Source organism: Ptiloglossa arizonensis, chromosome 13 (assembly GCF_051014685.1).
Source record: "Ptiloglossa arizonensis isolate GNS036 chromosome 13, iyPtiAriz1_principal, whole genome shotgun sequence".
NCBI classification, from domain to species: Eukaryota; Metazoa; Arthropoda; class Insecta; order Hymenoptera; family Colletidae; genus Ptiloglossa; species Ptiloglossa arizonensis.
The window spans coordinates 1,509,912-1,535,969 of NC_135060.1; the positions used below are offsets into that span (position 1 = coordinate 1,509,912).

The following is a 26,058-nucleotide window of genomic DNA, read 5'->3' on the forward strand; positions in this document are numbered from 1 at the left end:
GAAAGGAAATTTTTAACGCGCGAATCTATGTGGATAATTTCAACATCGATCGATACATTCGTCTTATACGGTTTCAAACGTTTGTAATATTTTTCTTTTATTCGGTAGACACCCCTTCGTGTACCAAAATTTACAATGTTCGGTTTCGAATCGATTAACTCTCAAAGCTATTAAAAGACGAACAAGTATCGAATATTCCGCAACGAATATTAGCGTTTCTAGTTACGCAATTTGTACGGTTATAATCTCCGTATCGTTGTCTAATAATGTAAATATTCTTATTTCTGTACTTTAATAGTTTAGATTTTCGATGAATCGAAACGAAAGAAATACAAATTATATCGAAATGGAAATCGATCGAAAGCAGCCAAGTGCTTGATAAGTTAATAACGTAATTGCAAAGAATCGTACAATCAGTTTTGCAAACAATCGGTCGAAGAGGTTGTTCAAATCCCCGCGAAAGATACGAGAGATAATTCTGTGCAAATAATAAGTAGTCGTTACTATATGGAAACTCGAATCGACTCACCTTGTGTACTCGATATTCGTGTGCAAGACTCGTTCGTTGTTGCTCTCTAAAATCGAACAATCGTTAATTTACAATTACCAGAAGAGCAACCTGAATTAGCGAACAGATGGAAGCCAATCTTATCGCGCGATAACGCAAGGCCTCGTACATCCGGAGCGACGATAGAGAAACTTTGTACGTTATTGTATCACGGAATATGAAATTTGACCGCATCCTCCATTTTCCTCGAACTTCGTCCGTAGGTTTTCGTTTCCGTAAGAACTTGCTTCGTTTTTCTCTCTTCGGAGCGTTTTCCGTGAAACAATCGTTCGAAACAGCGAGCAGCTGTTAGCTTTCGAAATTTCTCAATTTCGTCCAAGCGAAAAAGTACAATTGTATCGAAAAACTAGCAAATCGGTTCAACAACGAAAAGCACGGCCAAAAGAGTGAGGGATCCTCGTTAAAAAGATTTTCGTAGCTTCTGGGTATCGTACGGACGTGTAATTGTCGAGAATTTTTCGTTTCGCGTGTCGAGAAGAAAAAAGGTAGAAATGTCCCTAGCTCTCGTAATATCAAAAGTCGCAAATACGTGGTATTTTGCGATAGTGTGTCCTTATCGAAACGGTCGTAAATTGCATTCCGATGTCTTTCGGGCGGAGAAAGGGGAGCCAGGGTTCTCGACGCGATTCGTATTTGTCGTTATCAGAACGCAATAATAAATCTGTTGGCCCACGGATCATCGGGAACCTCGTTCGTTGAAATGCGAATATTTACTGGCGCCCCACGTGGAATCGTAGCGTCACCCGTTTGAACTTGGAAGCTACCCGATCGTACGCTTCGGAATGTTACCTAGCGATTTATGGCGAAATATCTGCGCTTCTCTTTGTTCGGGCATTAACGGAGTTCAACGTTTCGCGATCGCTTCGGTCTTTTCTTTCTGGAGAAAAATTTTTCTACACTCTGGAGCACCGCTCGGCAACCTGTGGCTTCTTTTTTTTATTACGCAGATTCAGTCGTTTCGACCACTTAACGTTTACTTGCCTCGGTTTCGTACACCTCGTATACGTAACAATTTCGAGCGAGCATCGAATATTTCATTTTCTTCGCTCGACGAATGACTCAATTATTTAACGATTTGATTTATTGACTGTTGAAACGCTCTTTATTCGATTTGTTAACCATTGAAACGGTCTATAGCGAGCAAGATGGTAATAGAAAATAATAATTTCGTCGCGGGACGTTCATATGCCGAGGTTGTTTACATTGGGAAAGATTCGATCGAGAAAGGTGTATTTTTTTTAGTTTTACGAGCAATTATTCTCCATGGGAGTATTTAATTTTTCGTACAAGGTTTCGGCCCGAAGCTTCATCGAGATGTAACGAAAAATTATTTATAAAGTTGCAATAGTTCGATATACTTAAGAAATTCGACGACTGTCTTATCGTTTCTCGGTAATTCCTTTGCGTTTAAGTTTCTTTAAGCGTAAAAGGATCTCTGAAATTTTTATAAAAATCTATAACAAATCCAAGCGACGTGTTCCTTGCATTGGATAGTCGATTTTGAGTCCAGGAATTATAATCGCGTCGTGAACCGGTGGCTCGAAAAATTTCTCGTTGTTTTTCGCGCCATTTCTTCTCATCGTACTCTCTCGATACATATGTACATATGTATATATATTCCCCTTTTTCAGATTCGAACGAAATTATGACAGGAATAAACGCGATGGTACACGAAACGATAAAAAACAATTTTTATACTTTTCAATGGTAAAAAACAATAGAAAACGATAAAAAAACGAGGAAAAGCAATTTTTTATCGTTTCAAACCGTGCCAAACAACGTAAATAACATTCTTCCCGAACGAAATTCCTTTTTTTCCTTTTCGTGGGAAAAATGTCGATGTTGTTTATCATCGACGTAAACGAAAATTGTCGATTTCCCGTCCGACTTTGAACGGGTGGTACGCGTACGAAATAACGTAAATAGTTTTATAGTCCTAATACAGGGGGTTAACGATCCCCGGATAACTCAGGCCCGGAATCGTCGAAATCCCATTTCGCGACTGCAGTCGTAATCTTCGCGGCTGGCTTCGGTGCGAAGAAATTAAGGGAATTGAATTAACCGCGACGGGTGAATTTTCATTATCGGGAAAATTGGCAATTTTCCACTGTTAAGCGCGTAACGCCCGGTTCTTGCGCCGCCTCCTGGGCTAGGGGCGGGGGCCAGGGACCGGTGGAAACTCGGTTCCAATGTTTCGGTTAATTAGTATTGCTCGTACGAGCGAATTTCATCGCTGATCCCTGATGGGTGAATCGCGTTTATTCGATTACTTAATTTTTAACGGTCCTCCGCTTCGCAAGAAAGAACAAAGTGGCCGCGTACCGTGTAGACAAGTGTGCGGGTGAAAGAGTAATCGAGGACAACGGGGGTGGGGGCGGTTCGATAAAACCGATCGAAGGAGTTCCGGTAACGGGACCTCGGGAAAACTTGTCCAAGATTTTCACTTTCCTAAACAAGTAATCGAGAAACAGACTCTTCGGCGTTCGTTAACGTTGGAAAATACTATATTTGCGACGACCACGTCTTCGAAGGACGCGAAAACTTTGCAGGTCAATTTTTGGAGTTCGATAAAACCGACCAAACGAGGTGACGTTGATCGTATCGGACGAGTATTTCTATTTATTTGAATAGATCGTTGTGGACAAAAGAAACGCAAACGTACCATTGAAAAATATTATAAATTTACTTCCTAAAAGTTGAAATAGAAATAGAAGAAAGAAGTTAATAATTGTACGGATTATTTGTCGTGTACGAAACGTGTTCCGTTTGGTCGAAAGGAGCAAAATGAAACGATAAGTACACCTTGGGTAAAAAAGGTCCAGCGAGAACGTTAATGTTCGATAGAAGCTGCGAACAATATTTTAGTTTCGCGCTCGATGTAAATAAGGAACCAGGAAATATTTTTGCGCGTTTATCAACACTGCCAGGAAAACGTTCGTAACGAGCATCCTCGAAAAATATAAAAACTGCGGATAAATTTGATCCGTCCTTGACCTTGGACGTTCGCGTAAAATTTACACGGGTAATTGCGGTTCGTTCTTCCATGTGCACGAACAACGAGTTATCGAGCAACATCGTAGAATCGTATCGCGCGTCGAAAACGTCCGACGTTCGCAATGTTTCCAATGACAAAACTCTCGTCGTCGCTGTATTACTTACTCATCGCTATAATTAGCGATATTCTCGATGATACGTGTAACACTTTGATTCGTTCCAAGAATCAACGTTTCGATAGATTTCAGTGGTTTCGCATGGTAGTTGTTACACAAACGCGCGCGAAAAGAAACCACGGAGACCAATGTTCGTCGCGAGGACCGTCGACAGGAATTCGACGATTAGCGATGACTCATCTCTTGGCATAATACATTTTATCTCGGGTTGTATTATTTTCACGGATCTCGTTTTCTCGCGTCTCGTGGTTTCGTTCCACGGAGACGAGCCAATCGAATTTGGCTCGTTAATTTTTCCGATCGTTTTCGATCGTCCCTACCGAGTATTATTTATTCGTTTATTCATTCACGGGACGATTCGTTAGCTCGGCAACAATTGAAAGAATTCGACGATAGAAATTTGGAAATTTTAAACGAGATTTAACTCGTTCGATTCTTTTCTTCCAAATTTCCGACCTCGAACTTCTTCGATCTTCCAAATTTCGAAATATTTCGTTACCGAATATCGTCTCTCGATTCCTTTTCGCGATCACGAGCAACGCGTACATTTTCTCGAAATGATAATTGTCGTGGATCGAGTTTCGAAAACTCGATCCGCAAACTTGCGGGCTCGAATTTCGACGTTCCAAGTTTCCGAACGTTCCGTCCTGGATGTCGTCGAGATCTCGAAGAAGCGATATTTCGTAACGGTGGTGGCCGTTGCGCGAACTCTTAACTCGAACCGAAGCACGTGTCGCACATACTCGGTCGTTTGCACGCAGAGGCGATCGGCAGCAGGAACGGCGCATGCAGTTCACCGTGCACGTGTTGCGTCCGTGTACGCTTACACAGAGCCGGCAACTTCTGATTAGAGGTAGAATTAATGATTCGAAAATCAATACAGGCCCGTCCTCCCGAGAGTATTAAGACACCGTGGGGGTGACGCTATCTAAAGGCGCGGCGGTGGGGATCGGGGCAACCGGGGGTGGTACGAACAGGAGGAGGGGTTAGGCGAGTGTCAAACGAGGAAGAAGGGACTCTACACGAACAGAAACTAGAAGGGCTGATGGTGGTGGTATATCTCACGAAGGGAGGAGGGGGAGGGGAGCGCGGAGTAAGGGTGTTCCTCGTTTCAGGATCTACTATTTTGTCACCAAACCCTTCCTCGGCCTTTGATAACTAATTAGTGTTTTACCTCCCCGCGCGGTCCCTGCGGCCCTCTTTTATCGTCCCAATCAGGGGACGGCTTGGAAGGAACCCCTTTTCATGCGAAGGCACATCGACGTTTCCGAACCCTCGAAAAGATGGGAGTCAAAGGATTTCCAAAGCGAAGCGTCAAAAATGCGGGGTAAGGAGAGGACTCCTAACCGGAGAGAGGGAGGGAGCGAGAGGCGTTTGTTAAGCGGAAAACGAAAAACGGAGAGTAACGGGACGTTTCGCCGCACCGCGCCGCACCGCGTCCTCGAGGCTAAGTAGATCAACGTTGATCCTTGCAAGAATGCGATTAAATGGTTTCTTTCCGTCGTCGGCTCATTTGCCCTGCGGCTTTCGAATTTTCCCGGGTGTTTTTCAGCGCGGTCTCCTCCACGGGAGAGAGTAGAGCCAATTCAACCCCGTTGGACCGTTTGCTTTTTATACCGTGTCGAACGAAAGGGGAAATGCGTTAAATAACGAAACGTTTTGAATGGACGGCTCGACGGATTCGAATCGTTTCTCAAAGGATTCGTGTTTCGATGACGCTGGAGCTCGATAAGAGATCATCGGTACTTCAATTCCCTCGTTTGGTTAATTTCTCCGGTTATTATCCACGGTACACCTGTTCTACGAATCGTCGACGTTTCACTTTCTCGAAACGCGGAAAATCCTATAGAATTTCCGAGCTTACGGGGCAATGAAAATTTCACGTTCTTGCGAATCGTGACTCGTCCGAATACCCAACGCCGATTTGATAATTTTCCGGCTATCCCGGCCCTCGAGGGGCTTTCTTGTTTCTCGATCCTTCGATTTTCACCAAGGGACCCGAGCGAGCGCGCGGTCGTCGCGAAAGAGGCAGGAAAATCGTCCGCGCGTGGACAATCGAAGCAACCGGAGTCAGCTATTCAGGGACAAAGTGGTGTTTCGGCGGTCTCTTGAAAGAATCCCGCGACAGGGGTGTGGAAGTCGCGAGAGTAGCACGGAAAAGGGGCTTTGACGCATGTACGCGTAGAGACTGGCCGGGCCAGGCGCCATAAATATCGCCGCGTTCTTATATTTTCATCACGAGCATCATTAAAATTTATGTTACGATCAGAAGTGCGCGTATATATCAGAGGACGCGTTCCGGCATTGCAGCACGGCTAACGGCGTGTCGTGAGGGTGGGTTACGCGGTAATATTGTAATCTATGTGTGGAAGAACGCGGGAAGAGAAACAGAGGAGAGATGAAAAAGTGGCTTCAATGGCAGCCACACCGTAGTAAGGGGTAGTTTTCGGTCGGGGGTGGAAGAAGGGTGCCGAACGGAAACAATGACGTCTATACCAAATCCCTGTTCCCCTCACCCTCCCCCTCTGACGCGGCCTGCCATTAGACTCCCGCGGCGGCCCTATAAAAATATAGCCCGTATTGTACTCGCTCAGGTACCGATATTCTCGCAGCCACTAAAAGTCCCTGCTGTCTTCTCTGCGTGTATCTTCGTGCACCATCTACTCGTATGCGCGTGCACCAGACTTCCGATCCTCCTTCGACAGTTGTTTCGCTTCCGTTCCAAACCTCTACTTTTTCCTACGACCATTTTTATCATGTACACTCCGCGTCGACCGTCACCTCGCCGTTGCGTATCGTTCGAAACGCGTGCTACCCCTCCTGTATCATCGATACTCTTTTTTCGAAAAGTACATTTTCCGATCGATGAACGATTTTTCGGAATTCTATACTTTTACGACGGTCCATCGGTCTCTTCAACCCCGAAAATTCTGTTTCGCCCGAAATGTATCGTATTGAACGAGGTTTACGGAACGGAAGTATTTTCCTCGTTTCGCGGCTTGTATTTTCCAAGATATCGAATTTCTTCTACGCGCGATACGACGACCTTGCAGCGACGTTCACCCTCGAGATACGCGTTACTTTTAACTTCCGTGCTCGTGGGACGATTACCATCCGTATTACCAAACGATAATGGCTCCTCGTGAGTATCGTTTACCACTGTGACTTATTGGTCGCTCGAAGGTCGATTCGTCTTTTTATCGACCACTACGCAATGCCGAATGGGCCATTTGATCGAATCGAAGTCGTTTCGACGTGCCGGATGATCGAGTGTAACGTATCGTGTACGAAAATTAATAAATAGCGAGTTATTTCGGACGGTGATTGTTATTGACTCGCGCTGTACAATCTTGGCAGGATGGGACGCTCGACAGCGCGATATTTTCAGAATCGATCGAAATCGAAATTCTCGGCTATGCAGTTGGTGGAATTCCAACACGCGACGCTTAAATTATTTTCAACGAAGGACTAGAATACGAACGATACCCGCTCGTCATACCTTTTAATACAGACCTGAACGTTTCCTTTGTAACATCGACAATATTAGCAGATACGATACAGTGAGTCCTCGAGTTGCGCGGTTCTACCCCCACTTGTGTCCTTACGTGTATTCTCTGCGCGTATACAGACACACGTGTTTACGGATTGAATAAAATTCTCGTTTCTTAAATTTTACAATTCTCCGATTTCTACAATTCTACGGTAAACGTATCGTAGAGAAAAAGAAAAATCGATTCCGTTTCAGTCGACTTTTGCAAGGTCTGTGACTCGGCAAACGTTGATCGATATTATTCGCGTACTCGTGGTACCACATTGTTCTTAACTCTCCGGAATACACTGTGTCCGTAATATTATATATTGTGCAATTCGACTCGAGCCAATCAAATTCGAGTTAAGACAATCGACAAATAATATAGAGTTAACAATATTGAGAAACGCTGGTTCGTAGAGACAAATGAATATTATCGAGATGGTATTTTAATTTTTTTCCACGCGATATTGGATGTTCGCGTCTCTGTGTATTATTGGTTTTAATAATATCAATGTTTTCGATTATTCCAATCTATCGTATTAATACACAATATCGCTTCTGGGCGGTTAATGTTGTTACACGATATTAAATATTTGGTACGCATAAACGTACCAACACGGTCAATATTACTGTAAAATATCGAATACCGGCAACAATATCGACCGTGTGTGGGTACTTTGATTCGTTGAGTACTTTTGAAACAAAAGTAGCAGTTTTACGACAAACGCGTCGCTAACAATTCGTAAGCTTTTGCTTTTAAAGATATAATTTTAAAGTCTCGCGACGTACGGCGCGTGGAAAATGATTTATTAAAATTGCAATGATCGATAAAACCAACGTACTTGCTTGTAGCGTCAACGAATAAAACAATAATACAAATAATCGGTAGCGTACAATATTCGTGTAACGATGATAACGTTGATCTTTTCACTGTACTTTAAATATTAATTTTCTTCTTGTTCGTCCGTTGCTACACGCGATTCATTTTTCTTCATTGCGAATTGACGTTCGAACGAAACGAATTAAACCGTTACGAATCTTGCTATTATTTTAAAAATATCACTCGTTTCTTTCCACCTATTTTAAATTTACATTTGAACGTAACAAACAGGTCGATGCGAACTTGCCATTATTATTCAAATTTCGATCGTTTCTTCTTGTCCATCTGTTGCAACACGCATAATTAATTTTCTCACCATAAATTGACATTCGAATGAAATAAACCGGTCGACGCGGACTTACGATTGTTTTAAAAATCGTTGCTGATTATCGTTTCTTCTCGTCCGCCTCCAGTTACGAACAATTTATTTTCTCTCGTCGTATCGTACCGATACACCCGTAGATTGGCCCGTAGAGCATCGTAGATTGGCAAGAGTAACGAATCGCTCGTCAACAAAATTACGAACGACTAAAGTGAGTAAACAAAAAGGTACTCTAAAAATTTGAGAAGATGAAGCGAGAGCGAGAGAGAGAGAGAGAGAGAGGTGAGTCAGCCCGTACGACGATCGGTCGGCTCAGATCACAAAGATGATTCGCTTTTGGCGTACGGCCATTGTCGTCCGCTGGACCGAGCAGAATCGAAATGGCAAACGGTAACTCGATTGGCCGGCCTGTACACGGATTGCAAATTATTTCTCCGGCGGTGGCGCGCTCATTTCGCGGCCAAACAATCGTGATCGATTCATGCAAATTTCAACAATCGCTTTGCCCACCGGCCGCTGTCCCTTTCGTTGATTCCGACGTATCAAGCCCTCCATTGTTCGAAACGAAATTCGTTTCTGCGCGCGCGGCACCCCTCCACCCCCCCCCCACTCCCCCCTCGAAAAGCTTTTCGACTGGAAAAATCGGCCTCGTGAAAACAATCGGAATTCACTGTTTTTCGTTTCTTCGGAGAACGCGCGAGACCGCTTTAACCCGTTCGCTCGTCGATCGAAAATCATCGAGTCGTTTCTCGGCGACGCGATGACAATGGAGAACCTAGAGAAATGAAAAACGGAGAACGACGGAGGATAACACGAACGAACCGAAAATAGAAATCGATGAGAACAAAGAGGGGAGCGAAATCCTACGAAAATGGAATCGAACTCTCCGTTTCGACGATTGTGCACCAATGTGGAGGGTATCGTTTATTTACCATTTATTTATCCGCAAGTAATTTAAAAAATAAATAGTTAACCACGCGAGTAAGGTATAAGCAGAATGTATAGAGGTAAAAGACACGCGCACGTGAGAATTATTAATAAGAAGTCCGTACGATTGAAGATCGAAAAAAAGGTCTACCTGATTCGAGACGTTATTTGTACACCGTGGATACGATATGGTCGATAGTCGAATTCGAAAGACACGTTGTAGTATTTCGAACGGTCCGAGTTTTTTCGTCGGAGGTTATTGGAAGAGGAAATTGACGCCAACGCTTCCCAGGAACGCCGGCTGAAAGAAATAGTCCGTGTCTCTCTTTCCGCAGCAGATGATCACTGATTTTTTCTTACGGCCATCGTGATTTATTAGTGGATCGTGCGTGAGAAGATCTCGGGCGCTGACTCGCACGTGTGTCTGGAATTTTGCCGAGGGAATGATTATAAATAAGAGAAAGAGAGATTAAAAATAAGCCTGGAAGCAACCACGAGCGACTGGCACCCCAACCTTACGGAATTAAGGACCGATTTAATTGTTCTCGAACGTTGTTTCGTTGTTCGTTGCTTTTCATTTCGATTAGAAATCTGTCAAGAGTATCGTTATTTGTCCGAATTGTTCGTTCCAAAACGCAACGATGCGACCAATTGCAAAATATACTTTCTCAATTATCTCGAGAAGAACTGTCCCGTGCACCGTTTAAAGCCAACAGAAAACAGACTCGGAATATAAAAACGCTCGATATTTCCATGACTAACCCTAACGCTTGCCAACCGCGCGGTAAAACGCTTCGGTCTCGGTTATTTCCACGCGATCGAATAAAGTATCGTTCGTTGACGTATTTTCGAGACGGTGTGACCAACGACGGACCAATTATAGGCGCAAACGCGACATCGATCGTTGCAAAGTGATAGAGCAGCCGTTTAAATGGCCGAAAACCGTCGGTAAGGTTTCTCCGAGCCGAAATACCAGACCTCTTCGGAATCATGATTATGCGCTGCAGGCGTATCGCGAGTCGGAGGACTTGAAAGAGTGCTCGTGTCTAATGATGTTTAAGAAGGGGTCTTAATTTTTCATTAGGACAACGGGGAACATCAAAAGAGGTCTTTCGTTTTTTAACCGATGCCTCCGGGCTGGTATCCCCGGGAACTGATGGCCCGCCGTTGGTATTGTCGTCGTTTCGCCCAACTTTCATCCGAACCCTTCATCCGCCCCCTCTCCGTACAATCTATTGACATTTCTTAAATATTGCCGTACGGACGCGTTCTTATTGAAAGACGTCCTCCCTGTCGCCTCTCTTTGAACGCTCCTCGAACTGGTCCCACACGTGGGAACCTGTGCCACATGGAGAGCCATCCTCGCCACTCGTACTTCGGAGAAAAGCAAACGGAGACCACGGTCGATGACCCTCCGAAAAGTATCTCGTTTGAGAAGAGGAGCGCGTTTATTGTCCTACGATTAATGGATACCCCAGACCGGGAGCCGCTAACGACTTTCGTGCTCCGCGGCGCAGTTTCCTCGACGACGATTCTCTCGAACGCGAACCGTTCCTCTCGAGGAATTTTCGGCTCTTCCGTCGCCGATTTTTTCACCATTCTTAACACCGGAACCGAACCCGCGAACATTCGAGATACCCATAAATTTCAAATATTCGTGAAAATTCCGGTCAAGATTGCAACGATCCTTGTACAATCGAAATAATATCCACTGAGATGTACCGAGTGTTTCCAAAGCGAACGGTCTACTCCGATAAATCCCACGACCGAACGGAGGCAAAGTTTCGTATAAATATCCGTTCAAAAGTTCGTTACAAAAAAGCTCCGAGAAAACGAGAAAGTATAATTTTTCAACAATATCGGTCCGGTCCCGGGATTCCAGGAACGTCGGGTTTCGATTAATAGAAGTCGCGCGTATCGTTTTCGAGGATCTCGATTGGTAAACACGGGTTTTACGTAACAAAAATTAAACGCAGCAACCGTTTCTCTCCTGTTCGATATTTGCCCGCCTCTTTTTAAAAAAGAATTCTTCGCTCCGCGCGCGTCGAATATTTTTGTCTCGCAAACCGCTCGCGGAATATCCACGCTCGAAGTCCGCTCGGCGATCGACCGTTTCGGAGCCCCGCTGTTCGGCTCCGAACGTAGCGCGGGCAAATTTATCAAAACGCAATTGGAACCACGGAGAAACAAAATAAATAGTTTCGGAGCAATATTGCAGAAATTCCGGCGAGCGTCGCGCGCGAGCAATTAAAATCGCGCCAATCGATGCGCCATTTAATCAGATCGAAACAAAGAACGCTCTCATCTATTTCGCTCTGGCTCGCGTTGCGCTGCTGCGGCACAAAAGTGTCTCGAACAAAGCGCGAATTAGCATCGATGGTATTCTGCACCCATCGAAAGACTCAAAGCGTTTGGAGGGGATGAAATCGTAAGAGGGGTCGAACGGTATTCTCTTTCGCGACTCGTGTATGCTTGGAGTGTTTCCCGCCGCATATTGCAGTACCTACCAGGACTTAGAGCCGGTCGATATCTTAATAATAAATACAAGAGGGGTTCAGCCTGATGGCTGGTTGGTGTGAGATTGAAGAAGGGGGCTGGGGGAGGTGATTGGGGGAGGTGGTGGAACGGCGTCACGGTGTATCGGTGCGGTAAAGAGAGCCTGCGCTAGATAGGGTGGCTCGACGAAGGAAAGAGGGGCTGTGTTCGAGAGAACCGGGGTAGTGGGGGACGGTGGAGGTGGATAGGAGGGGGACGGGGGCTGGGGGGAGGCGGTGGAGATGGAGATCATTCGCACCTCGAGGTGTAATGAGAAAATTTGAAATATCACGGCCGTCTCTTGCCTTCCGCCACCCACAAAAAAATATAACACCGCCGGTAGTCATAAACGGCTGATCCACCCCTACCACCCCCTCGGCTACCCCGCGGGAGATTATAAAGACGGCTGGTATAAGGTATTCCTCCCTTTCTTGCAACCGCGTAACGCCATCGTGGTGTTTACGCGGGGAACCGCGATCGCTCGCGTCTACGCGCCGATCGATCTGGTCCCCCCTTCGACATCGATCGTTGAGAATTTTTCTTCAGGGCCCGGCGACCAGACAGAGGGTAACTTCTTTTAACGGTAACGGTGCGTAGACGGTGTTTTTTTTTTCTCGATAGGGTGGACAGACGAGACGCGATATTTTCGGTATCGCGAGCGTGTTCCTTACCTCGTTGACGGACCGAGTTGGAGTACGAGTCGAATATACATCGCGGTGTACGGTACGGTTCGTATTTATAGCGGGTGACAGTATTTTAAAACGCTACGCGCGACGTTACGACGTGTTAAAGGTCACGCGGATGGAGACACGGTCCCCGGGATCACGCGAATCTGGAAAATGAAACCGAAGGCGCAGTAAAACGCGCGCCGTAAATGTAAACGATGCATTTCACGGTAATTAGGCATTCGTTTTAGTGGCTTGTATAAATTACTCTACTTAGCCGCCTCCGGAACGTCGAGTTCTTTTTTGCCTCGCTTCCTCTTCTTTTGCTTCGTCTTTTTCGGTTTTTCTTTTTTTTTTCTCTCTCTTTTTTTTTTCTTCTTCTTTTTCGTTCAGGGGAGAATGGCACGGCAGAGGGTCGTTAAAATTTATTTCGATGAGAAAGTATCGTAGGTGCCCGTGTAACTTCCAAGAATATGCGTTTCGCGGTAAAATCCGAGATAGAAGCGCGCGAAGTGTCGACAAGCGGGAACACGAAGTTTCGAATTGGAACGTAAATCGAAGGATGCACGTTCGTTCGTCGTTTTTGTGCCGTTCGCGAGTAGCTCGATGTACTTTAAATCGGATAGAGGGATTCGTTGTTTTTTCAAGGGAGGTCTCGAAATTCGACTACGCAAGATCGGATAATAGATACCAAAAACAAGAGCGTACAATTCTTTCGACGCAAAATCTAGAAAATTTAGACAGTATACGTACTGGAAAATATTGAAATCGAGTCAAGGTGTAAGAAATGTTGATATTTTACGGAGAGAAGTGTCGTAGGTTAAACACCGAATAACCGTAATCGGCATCGATCGCGTTGGTTGCTCCGCCCCGGTGTTCTCGGCGATCGAGAAACGAGTTCTGCGCACGGTGCAGGTCGCATCGAAATACGTACATCGATCCCGCCGGAATTCCCGATGCCTCTCGTGCATTAGTCAACCGTCGAGAAATAAATAGTATAAAATGAACGCGACGTGTTGATGATTCGGGCTAGGCATAAAAATAGAAATACGCGGGGCAGGGTGGGTGTGCGTTCGCCGCGAGGGAGGCTGATCTATTCGGGATATTCTGCTGCCGGAGCACAAAGAATGCTCGGCGTTTGACGGGCCACGACATCGCGCGACGCCAGCTGCGACACTCGCATGCCGTGCGCGCGCATGCACGCGACACATAACCTATATGCGTGGACACCGACGACGGCCCCTTTCGTTTCAACCTTGCCTACCGACCAAATACTTTCTCGAATTTAGACATTCAAAACGAACCGGGCACGAATACCAAACACGGAAATATGAAAATCAACGTCTCTCGGTGAAAGTTACTCTTTTCCTGGAAAGAGTCTCGTTATTGCGTTTCGTTTCGAACGTTGCGTGTGTGGCAACCTTTTCCAAAGTAGGAGATACCGACGCCTAGGTGGCGCGCCTTACGATTCAAAGGGCTCGCGAATCAACGTTTAGAACGCGTTCACGACTTAAATAACAATTTTCGTTGATATTTCGATCGTTGGAATTCAAGAACCGGACGAATAGATTTTTCTTGCATCGTTTGATACCGCTTTAGAAACGATTCGATACGTTCGAAGCGAAGAAAAATTGCAAGAAACGAACGCCTCGACGATCGAACGATATTTGTACTTGGTAACGTTTTCTCGAGTTCGTAAGTACGAGGACAATTCAACGATTCCGGAATCGATTTTTCGTATACTCCAGATTGGAGCACACCCTCGATGGTGCAACACACGAAATCGTCGAGTGTGTAGACAACACGGAAACCACCATTAACACGACAGAACCCGATCGATGCCCCGGTAGCTGATCCGAAAGTGCGTGACCACCCGGCCTAAAAGCAGCCCCGAAGCAGGTTCTTGCACACGCGGAACGTGCAACGAGCCGCGATTCCGTATATCGAATCGGTGAGTGGCGATCGATCGATGCTCAGGACGCCGTGTAAGTCGGATAACCGTCAATTTACCAAGGGGTGTAAGACGAGCGTCGGAGGCCAAGACGAAGTAACGCCGCGATGTGATCGAAATTCCACCCGCCTCCTTCCGGTCAGGGTCGAAAGGCGAGTACGTAATCGGTGCTGTCCGACGATCGAATTCGAACCGGCTGCTGCTCATACCAATTTCAGCGAATTTTCTCTGCCCTCCTCTGTTACCGCGATCGTGACTTTGTAACCAAAGTGGACAATAAGAAACTCTCCCTGTATACTAAATCGCACCGCGGTACCTTCTCTCCGGTTCTCGAGAAACGACTGCGACAACTCGAGAAGCGGCTGCCCGTTATCTCGCCGAGTTGCTACAGTTTCCTTGCAACTAGACGGGCGAGCGAGAGTGGAATCTATATTTTGACAAATATCTATTCTGTACCCCAACTTTGACGTTATATTTCTCACAAACTGTAAGACATTCTTCAAAAATTTTTATCAATTTTTGTACGTCGACTGTCCTACTACGTAGGAGTTAAAAAAGTGCGTTTCTTGACATTGAAAAAATTGAATCTATTTCCGCCTTCGACCTATCGTGCGACGTTCGTACCCGTTGGAAGTTGCTCGAAAAATATTTGTGGATCGAGAAGGAAGCAGAGAAAAGCCTTGAAGTATAAAACGAAAAGATCGGAAGATACGTTCGAGTTTCCCGTAATTCCATAACTCAAACTTTTAACAGCCGATTGTTGATAGAACAACGACGAAAACAGCGTCGTTAGAAACGTTCAAAGAAGCCATTATTTCTCAACGACTTCCGCTGCTAATGTGACGATCGCGGGCGTACGATCTTTATCGGCGATCTTCTCGATCCTCTCTATCAAGCACGATTCCGTTCTGCCCCCCACCCCGGTGTCTGCCTCCCTCCCAGCTCGCGCTACGCGACAAATACACAAGACGAGGCGCGACGGCTTATCGATACTTGTCCGCCATTCCGATGAACGTGCACCGCGGTCTCGAATATGTATTTATGCTTCCCGTATCATTTCGTAATTATCGATAACATCGTCAAGGCTTTTTGCAAGAAACAATGGGTCATTACTAGTTCCCTCGTACATCGTCTCGAAGCCTGTCTTTCTTTTTGTTTGCGCCGTTGCTTCTGTCTTCCCCCGATCGCCTTCTTCTCCTATTCATTCGCTCTCGTATATTCATCGGGGCACCGGATCATTCTTCGATACATCTTTCGGATTTGCCAAGCGTACCGGACGAGTTTTCTTCGCAATCGAATCGATTTGCTTTTCGAGAAACGTACAATCACGAGTAAATTCACACAGTTGAATAACCAAAGACTTACGAATTAACCTAACAGTTGAACATTGAAAAGTATCTTTCTCGTTACTTCCTATCTTCTTTTTTTTCTCAGAATCTTTCAACTTGTATCGTCGTAATCGAATTAAAATTCTTATTTTCGTTTCGCTTCTGTGACAAGTACTAGTTCGTCAACAAACGATTTACCAAGAATAAAAGCCACCCCGCCGTATCAAGAAGCGAAGAAAAAAAAAACAGCTCGATGAATTTAAACAAACTATGCGCGACTCGCGAACAGAGGCATTACAATACGTTCGCGTAGAATTTCAAATCGAAGGAAGGCTAGCGTCACTGTTTCGCGGAAGTATTGATCGGGTTCGATGCATCGGGCAAAAACTGACGTGGATTTGTTGTCGTTGTCCACGTGGCGTTTCGATATTTTACTACCAAATTCGCAGTTACTTTAATCGCTTCCAGATGCTAATTAATGAGTTAGCCATGTGCCGTGCTGTACAGATCGTTCGCCTATGCGAACCACTGGGCCGGGGTGAGGGAGCAAGTGTTTGTCATTACGGCACCGCGATAATTTCATCGTCGTCGAACGTTTCCTTCGTTCGTTCTTGTTCTTCGTACACCTCGTTGAAAAGTCGTTGATCGCGGACGTTATCAAAGCGAAAATATGAAACGAAATATTCGATACACTTTGACTCCGTTCTCGAAGAATAGCTATTTCGAGGATTTAACAAATTCCTTTCTCTTCGTCGTTGGTTTCCACGATCCAATAACAACGAAATATTTATCGTATAAATTTTCAAAAGATGGTTCAAACGAAAGTATCAATTTTAGAGATCGAAGATTTATTTCTTCCAAGCGTGGCGAACGAATCGATGAGGGAATAAACGCTCTGGTCTCGCGCGATAGATTTTATCCCAGAAAAGGCGAAATCGGTGATCGTAAATCGTGTTCCAATTGCGAATCGCAAAATTAAAAATTATAGAAACGGTCGCGCGATTTCAGTTTCATCGTACTGACACGTTGCTTTTGCATTTGCATTGTTACAGAGGGCGACATTAGCGGAGAAGGAAGTTTCCGCGTTAAAGGAGCAACTTGCCGCGGCAAATGACGGGAATTCGAAGACTGAGGGACATCAATTGTCTCAGACACCACAGGGAAGCGAGCAGCAGCAGGTACACGATGCGAGCAACCCCAGGAGAACGCCGAACAACAACCTGGAACAGGAACTGCAAGCGAAGGACAAAGAGGTGAGTCTCGTATTTTAAAGATTTTCCAATCTCGCGGTAGCTTTGAATTCCAGGACGGACTGTGATCGAAGAACGAGAAAAACCAACTCGAATGAATTCTTATCTCCGAAACTATCCGACCGATTGCTTTCTTTAATTCTCGTCGAGAAGAATCGATTTTCCGCGAAAAATTATCATTACAAACGAATGAAAAATCTTGAAGAAGCGTGCCTCGATTCTTCGAAGCTTACTTGAGACGAGTAACTTCTAGAGCGAACGTTTCGTAATTGACGCCCCAACGAGCCGATAAAGTTCGCATCGCGGCGAAGTTCGCATTTCGGATACATTAGTGATGTACCTGGATTCGTCTACTCCGTGTAACGAAACATCGTAACGCGAGTACATTCCGTTTCTGTGCATTGTTCTTGGAAGTACGAAACACTCGAAGTGACACCGCAGAAGACCCATAAATTAATCTCGCGGTTAACTTTAGTGTATTCTTCGGGGCTTTCTCACCCCGTCGCGTCTTCTATAATTAAATCTATCGTAAAATATATGCGGATAAATGCTCTAGAATGCCCATTATCCATCTTCCCTTCGTTGGATAATCTTCCCGAGTCCCATCTTCCCTTTATTGGACAATATTATTTTCGAAAGATACAATGTTTCTCAATAGCATTCGATTCGCGCTTAAAGTATCGAATCATCGTCGCTAATAACGCGTAGATGAAAAAAAGGAAACCGTGTTCGTAGTCTAGTTTTTCGAGCACACGTCTCGGAGCACACCGAGAACCCCATAACGAAACACACCGATTTTCCCACTCGCGATACTGAAATTCCGTTTAACTGTTGCACGCGGAGCTTTCAGCTGCGTGGGCGTCGAACTGAACGACTGACGTACTCGATAGAGCACGTGGCTCTCCCTCACCCCCTTTTCGCGCTTGTCTTTCCTCCCCCTCTCTCTCTCTCTTTCTCTATTTCTCTCTCTATTTCTCTCTCCATCGCCCCCCTCCCTCCCTCTTTCCCTGTCTCGGTGTTTTCTCTGGATCGTACGCACGAAGCACGCGCGCACCAGCCGGTGAAATTCACCCCCGAGTGCACTTCACCTTCCCGATACGCGATAAACGCCTCGAATCACGCTTTCGGGACGCAAAGTGTGACTAATGGCAGTCGACGAACCGACGGAATTGGTAATGAAAGAAGATCATAAATAGGAGACGCTGTATCGATGAATATTCATCCTCTCGAGCCGACAGGAATCGTCGGGATTTCGACAGAGACGGTTGAAACGTGCCTTGATGAGTCGAATCAGACTCCTTCCCATTTTCACCGATTCACCGCGAGGATTCCCGAGAAATTGATGATTGAGAATAGAATTTTTCGTAGACTCGGCGAGGGTGAAACGAATGCACGGGGTAACACGATCGACTCGGTTAACCGATAACGTACACGTTTCTCTTCGATGGTACATCGTCAATGGCCGAAAAAAAATTATCTGCAATTCACAACGATATCGACTTTCGACGATTGTCCAAAATTCGGTGTCAATTATCGGTCTTCGCGAGTAACGACTCGATAACGTTTACAAAACCCGAAAAAAAAAAATCTCACCGACGAATCGAAAACTATCGCACGCTTGTAAATTGTTCGACGATTCGAACGTCACTGGGCAAGCTGAAAAGGGGCCTGAAAACTACCCCCTCCCCTCTCGCCGGTCCACGCTCGTTCCGGCTTCGAAAAGGGACACAAAGTGGTCGAACCCTTCACTTACGGTTTACGAAGCGGAGTCTTGTAAGAATCTCTCGCACCCCATAACGAGGGTGCATAATGCGAGCGGCGCGGGAGCGAGTCTTTTAAACAAAGGCGAAAACACTTAAAGCGGCGGTGGAGAACGCTCGCGCGCGCGCGCGCGTGCTCGCGAGAAAGAAGTGATAAAAACACCGCTAACAGTTCAATAAGTATCCTGCTTAGGGCCAATAACGCCCGCACCCCTTTCCAACCCCCCACCCCTGCCCGCCACTTTGCACCGGCTGCTCCAGTATTCTTGTTTTCAAGGAAATCGTTTGCTTCGGCCTGTTGTAATCCCAAAGCCGATAATCTCCCCCACCCCCCGCTCCTTTTCGCGTGGGTCCTTTCCACTCCGTAACCCCCTGCCACCCCCGGTACCTACCCCTCTAGGAAGAACCCCAGACGACGCCTTTTCACGGATAAGAATTTGCTCCACGGACAATGTCTTTATTGAAAAGCCATCGCGGGACGGGAATGATTTTTATTATTCCCCGATTAGGGGATAGAAACGGGGAGTGACGGAGCTGGGCCACTGGCCTGGAGACGATAATGAGGAGTAAATAATGCGACAGCGTAGCCGGGGAAAGGGGTAGTTGTTCGATTATCTTCGGCAGGGAGATGAACGGTTCGGGAGATCCTAAAGACGGGGGTGAGTTTTATGCTTACCTTCGGCGCGAACAAATCACTCGACGGAGATTCGCCTCGAGCGATATTAGATTATTATTATTATTATTATTCTAGCTTCGTTACGCGTATCTCGTTCTCTGTATCGTTACCTTTTTTCTCTACGAAAGTGATCCAGTCTCTCCAAGTGAATGATTTTCGTTGTTGCTAATCGTTGAAGGATCAACGTTGACTCGAATCGGTTCGTTGTTACGGTTTTCGTCATTCCAACGCGCAGGAGATTTTACTTTCGCGATTCTAATTTTACGCCGGAGATCTCTTTCTAATTTTTCTTTCGTCTCGTTAGTTTCTCCTTATCTTAATTTCTCCGATAGCTCGTTAATTAATCCGCAGCGACATCGACTCGATTCTTTTAAGTTTTCCGGGGACATCCGCATCGATCATTGTTCCGCGGTCTCCTCTTATCTCGAGAGCGTCTTCTTGAAAACAAATTCATGGAAAACAGCTAAACGCTTTCTACCGTGGCGGCTGACGTATTCGAGTTATAAATAACGCAATGTCATCATTTTATATCGGGGACATTCGAGTCCCGTGGACATTTTCCGATTGTTTGAAGAGCCGGCCGCGAAAACGGATCGCTTTGATCTGCTTTCGAAGAAGCTTTCGTCTATTAAAATAAAAACAACCGGAAGACCTTTGTTTAATATGCCGTCACGGGACTTCGATCTTCGTCCTTTTATTCCGGAGCGTCTTTCGGTGGATTTCCAATTTTATTTTTCATTCCTTCGAGAGATTCCGAAAGAGTTAACGATGGTAAAACAAGTACCTCGTTCTCCGTTTCTTCTGAAAATAAAAATTAGAGTTTCGAAAGAGCGTCAAAATTCATTTGTTCTCTTTTCTTTCTTTGAAAAACGTTTCGATTTTGTCCCGATGTTATTTCCTAACTGTAATTGACGCAAACGCGGGCTTGAACTATTTTTTCGTCAAGAAAGTACGTAAGAGAATATTATTCGCAAACGTTGTCCTGTCAATTTTTTTCAGCGAACTTTACAGGAATAGTTTTTATTTGGTTCCCAATCGGGCACATTATACGGTACAGGGTTAACAATCTCTGTATCTTCGAAATAAGTCGACTGCGATATCGGTGATTTTATTAGGGTCTAATAAAATAACCGAATAAATTCCGATTATATTCTAGCTAAAACGTGTTACGGTAGTAACGTTACAAAATACGATGTCCCAGTTTGATTATTATTCTTCTACCCTTTTCTACGACTTGTTTTCCATGTTTTTATTACTCGAAAGAAAACTAGGCTTCGATGATCGAACGTTTATCTACGCCTATGGCTGTACCAAAAATATACGAATCGAACCTTCGATCGATAGTTTTGGTTCGCGACGTGCCGCATCGATAAATATTTATTTATATTTTCACGTTTCTTTTCGCAATTTGTGTTCTTAATCCGCACGATGTGGATTTGAATAATATTACTTGGAGCAGACCGAGAATATTTATATATCTTGGATCACGATCAACATTACAGCTTGGTTTTATGCGCATGGTGTGAGCGTTACTTACTTTTAATCAAAGTTCGTATGTCGTACGTATCAATTTCTTTGTATCGTTATTTGCATATTTCTCCGATAAGTGCGTGCAGAACTTAAACTTTCTTCGGTATTCTTTCTACGCTCCGGGGCAGGCTTACGTAAAAGGCTTACGAGCAACGATCGAAGTAAACAACGCTACCGTTAATTGTTCAACAACCACAACGAAATAGAACTTGTTGAACGTCTCGATTCCTTTACGCAGTATTTACATGTTTCTCCGCTAATCTCTTTCGCGATCCTAATCTTTTCAAATTTCTATTTACTCGTATCGTCGGATCGGTTGATCATCGAACAATCACGATAAAGGAACAGAGGGTAAAAACAAGTGTCTCCTATGATTGAATTCCGCAATAGTAATTCGCGTTCCATTTCGATCGATCTCCAGCTTCGCTCCGGTGTGTAATTACCGATAAAGAGTCTCGGTGGGCGGTGTTGCAACCGATCCGTAGCTCCTCGCGCGTATTTTCGATCTCCTCGAGAAAAGATCCCGAGATCAAGGACGGGTCGTCCCCGGTAAGAAAGAGTTCGCGATTAGACAGCCGATGACTTTCTTCCACGGCGGTGTTTCACGCGAGGCGAGATGCCTGGCATCGTGGAGAGATGAAAGAGAGACAACGCGCCGCCGATGCCAACGCAAATACGCTCAACGAGTGTTTCAAAACACGTTGGCTAATGTACCGAGCGCAATAGATCAAGAAATAACCGAGAACGCTATCCGCACTTCTCCTAGACAGCCGGTAAGGTGAGATCTTCTCGGCGACGAGACTTCCTGCTCCGTTGGAACATTACGACGATGATCCAGAATTTGTTGCCCGGAATTCGTCGAAAAATTACCCTTAATTACATTAACGGCGATGAGAACGACACTGGTATGCGCGCAAACCTCCGGGCCGGGTTTGAAGTAATTCTAACGCGCATCGTTTCAAATACTTCGGAGGTGACATCTCGCGAGGTAATATATTTACAGTGATCGCACCCTCCGAATTCTTTGCTAAATATTTCAATAGGCGAGAAGAATTTTCTCGAAATTGTCGCCTCTGGTCTTTTTCGACCGCAACGTATCAGTTTTTCTACAGTTAAAGGAATTGCAACAGTTGAAGAACATTGCGAGGTTAATTAAATATAAAAGTAGGCGTTGAAAAAACTTCGGGAATGTTTAAATCAACTGTCCGTATACTTTTAAAACCGTTAGCATTGCGATTAAAAATTTCAATCTACGACGTTGAATTCTACCGTTAGGTATTCGTTCGTTTTATCTTCAAAAATTACGTTTCGTTGTAACAATTCTTGCATACCTTCGCTAAACTTTTATCACCGAAATCGCGTTACGTTTATTTATCCTGCACACCGAAGGAAACGGTGATCCAATTTTGAAACAATCCGGAATGTAGCAACCGCTCGATTTCTGTTAAAATTGATCTTTAAGATCTCTGTTGAAATCAACTTTGATTTTTCGACGCTCGATCTCTATTGAAATCGATCTCGGTCGTTCGATCCTCGATTTCTGTCGAGATCGCCTACGATCTATCGACGATGAATTTCTATCGAAAGTAGTTCGATCGTCGATGTTCGCTTCGATCTAACAAACGCCCCCGTTGTCTCGATCGGTAATTGCATTGGTTTCTACCAATCCCGCGCTCGTGAAAGAAGCGATCCGCGCGGCCATTGCAACGACCAATTCTAATCGGATCTGAAAACCAAACTCCCCGAAGCTGTGCGTACATTCGGCGGCCATCATCTCCGTCGCGGTTTTTATCGATAATTGCGATCGCCGGCGGTCACGTGGACCGCGAAGCCATCGCGGAGACATCGACGACGCGGCCATACTGGTAACGCCGGTAGGCCGAACAGCCGTATTCCTGCCACGACATTACCCGCTATTTACTCTGATACGAAGATTTGCTGATAATTGGCGCGATAAGGGGCAATCGAGTGCGCAATACGCGCCGCAACAAACAATCGCCACGGACGGGACGACGAATTTTATCGCTCGATTCCGAGCGCGGCACCGTGAAACCGACTGTTGAGAAACGGATTAGAGCTCGACTGACAGATCGGTGGGTGGATGGAGAAACCAGGCTTTCACGGTTGCGTAATATTCCTCGGGAAAATCTCGTCGCGCCTCTGCACCGTCACGATCGAACATTTTTTCGAGCCACCATGGATTTCGATCGGCACATTTCAACCTACGAGAGTTTCCTCGAACGACGATACACGGCCAATAGGACCAGCGACTTTTATCGCGACGGTGCTAGACTCGTTGCACACGCGCGAAGCTGTGCGTTACTCCAGACGATGCGGTGTACGATGATTTGTACACTATACGAACAAATTTCTACCACGAGAGAGAGAAGCACGGACGAAGAGTGAAACGGTTTCATCCGTAGAGCTCGGTACATCGATTTTTTTTTTCATCGGTAGTCTCGTTATTTGCGTGTAAAGCTACAATATGTACGATGATCCGTATACGACGTGAAAGAAAAAAACTATAACACGAGAGAGAGAGAGACGGAGGATGTTTAGCGACAGTTCGATCCATCGAAGAGTTTGGAATATTATACTCCTTTTATCGGTAGGCTTGTTACTTACGCGTAGAACCGTGTACACAACACGAACGAGATATCTACGATGATCTATATACGATACCAAAAAACTATAGAACCGGAGAGAAATATAGAAGTTTCGGACAGTTTAATCCATAGGCAAGCTCGAATCGTCGAGACTTCTTTCACTCGTTACTCGCGTGTAAAATTGTATACACTGCATAATCTATGTACGACATAGACGATGTACACGATGATCCGTATACGGTGCCATAAACTATCGAAAAAGAAAGAAACGTAGGGAACGATTGCGTTATTTGGATCACCGTTGATAAATTGTTGAAACGAGTACGATAACGTTATTTATCGGATCCGTTTTCCCCGTTGATGCGATATTACGGCATGTCGTCGAGTTTCGTGTTCGAAAGCACCGCGGTTAATTCGTTACGCGGCAAACACTAATTTTTAGGAGCTACTACGTAATGTTTAGATCGCGCGAGTAGTGGGTTTAAAATACAGATGGTAATATATATATACAACGCAATACGGTCATTTTACATTATATTAGCGGAAAAATCGTTGGGCTTGATAAACAGATCGCGTGTATACGTGACGGAAACTCCGCGACCGTCGTGTTTCTTAAATTGAACAAATGTAATTTAGGAATCACTTTTGTCGTCGAATTATTTTTAATACATTTTCGAATTCGATGCGCTCGAAATACGCGTTAGAAATGAAAAAGGAAAAGATTCTTCGGAACTAAAACTGACGACCGAATTAAAACTGTATACTTTTATTTAAATACGAAATTTAATATTTCACGCGATACGCTCGAAATCGGAGGACCGATAGTCCAAAATAAGCGACCCGTCTTTCAATTTGAATCGAATAACTTATCTTTTGTAATTCGTCCTCTCATCTCTGTACAAACCTTGCTCTTGATTTACACGATTTCAATTTACTTGCGAAAAGATTTGTAAATACGAAAAAGAACGTAATTCTCGAATCGATGATATTTTTTCCCGAGTATTAACGTCAAAAGTATTTTACGTTATCTCTAATATCTTAAGAGAGATCTTGCGAGAAGAATAATAATAAAAATGAACAAAATCGGGATATTTTTATCGTATTTACGATTCATCGTAACGCAACATTGCAAAATGTGTCACAAATCTCGGAAAATACGTTAGAACCTTGCGCTTTCCTATCGATTAATTCGAGATGAAAGAATTGCAAATAACGTCGCGACGAAAATACCACCGTTTGATAAAATGAGGAAATACTTGGATAGGAATGAACGCCGAAGAATATTGAAACGATCGTGTAAAAAAATTACGTATCGGTTCTTGAATCAAATATTAGCAGCCAGTCACCGTTACAGGTTTCTTTTGCAAACGTGACGAAACGTTTTCCCGCGAGATGATTTTTTTTAGGCTATCCTCCTTATCGTATCTGTACAGATATCGATGTTAAACGAGCAAATACAAAATTAATAACATCGTAAATTTACATTCCAAAGCGGTAAATAAAAAATCTATAGCATCGCGAAGTTCATTATCTATTTACTTATGGCGAAGCGATAGATAACAGCATCGCTTAGCGCGAAAACGATTCGGAGCGGTAGGGGTTGAAAGACGACGACGCCAGTTTCACACGCGATACGGTTTCAACGAATCACGAATTTCGGACATCTAGAATCCCAAGCGCGTCTTCCGCATTCGATTCCGGTCAGATATTTTACATCGGAAACGGAACTCTCGACTAATTTTTTCTCCAATCGTTGTATTCTCGCGCGATGGTATTCATCGTAGGTGTAATCCTGGACATCTCTGTCGCAAAAACTCGTCTCCTGTATTTGATTCCAGTTAGACGTTTTATATAGAAAATAGAACCCTTAACTAATTTCTTCCCTAATTACTGTATTCTCGCGGGACAATTTTCGTGGTGGATGAATCGTTGTTTCAACGAATCCCGCGATGGTAGCTCGGTAAGGACTCCAGGGCAAGGAGGGGATGACGGGGGCTGGCAAAAACCTAGGATTATTGCGGTCGAGCGAAAATGACGCGGGTCGGAGGTGCACTCTTGGACGGATAGAGCCAATATCGTTAGATATTCGTTTCGTAAGTTTCAAGTAGAACAAAATATAGAAACCGCTCAGAATATCTCCGCTGCCTTTGCTCGTTTTTTTCTTTTTTTCTTTTTTCTTTTTTTTTTTTGTTGCGCCACAGTCACCCCCTTTCCGGACTAGCCAACCGTGCACTTGCCCTCTTATCTGTGTAACCCACGAAATTGCATTCGTAACGAGGAGGTTGCACATGTTTCGGAGCAAATCAGCTCCACTGGATCGTTCCCGAGTCGAGGGAATGGTTTCTTTGCTGCCGTTAG

General features: G+C 44.8%; 1 protein-coding gene across 5 annotated transcripts in view; it reads left to right on the plus strand.

Moving 5' to 3' along the window:
* Positions 1-26,058, plus strand: part of Cut (homeobox protein, cut) — a 165,336-nt gene that overhangs the window by 57,080 nt on the left and 82,198 nt on the right. For all 5 annotated transcript variants that reach the window (XM_076325449.1, XM_076325450.1, XM_076325451.1 and 2 more), the window contains exon 2: positions 16,931-17,131. In XM_076325449.1, coding sequence (XP_076181564.1) covers positions 16,931-17,131 — 201 coding nt within the window. The remainder of the gene's footprint in view (positions 1-16,930; positions 17,132-26,058) is intronic.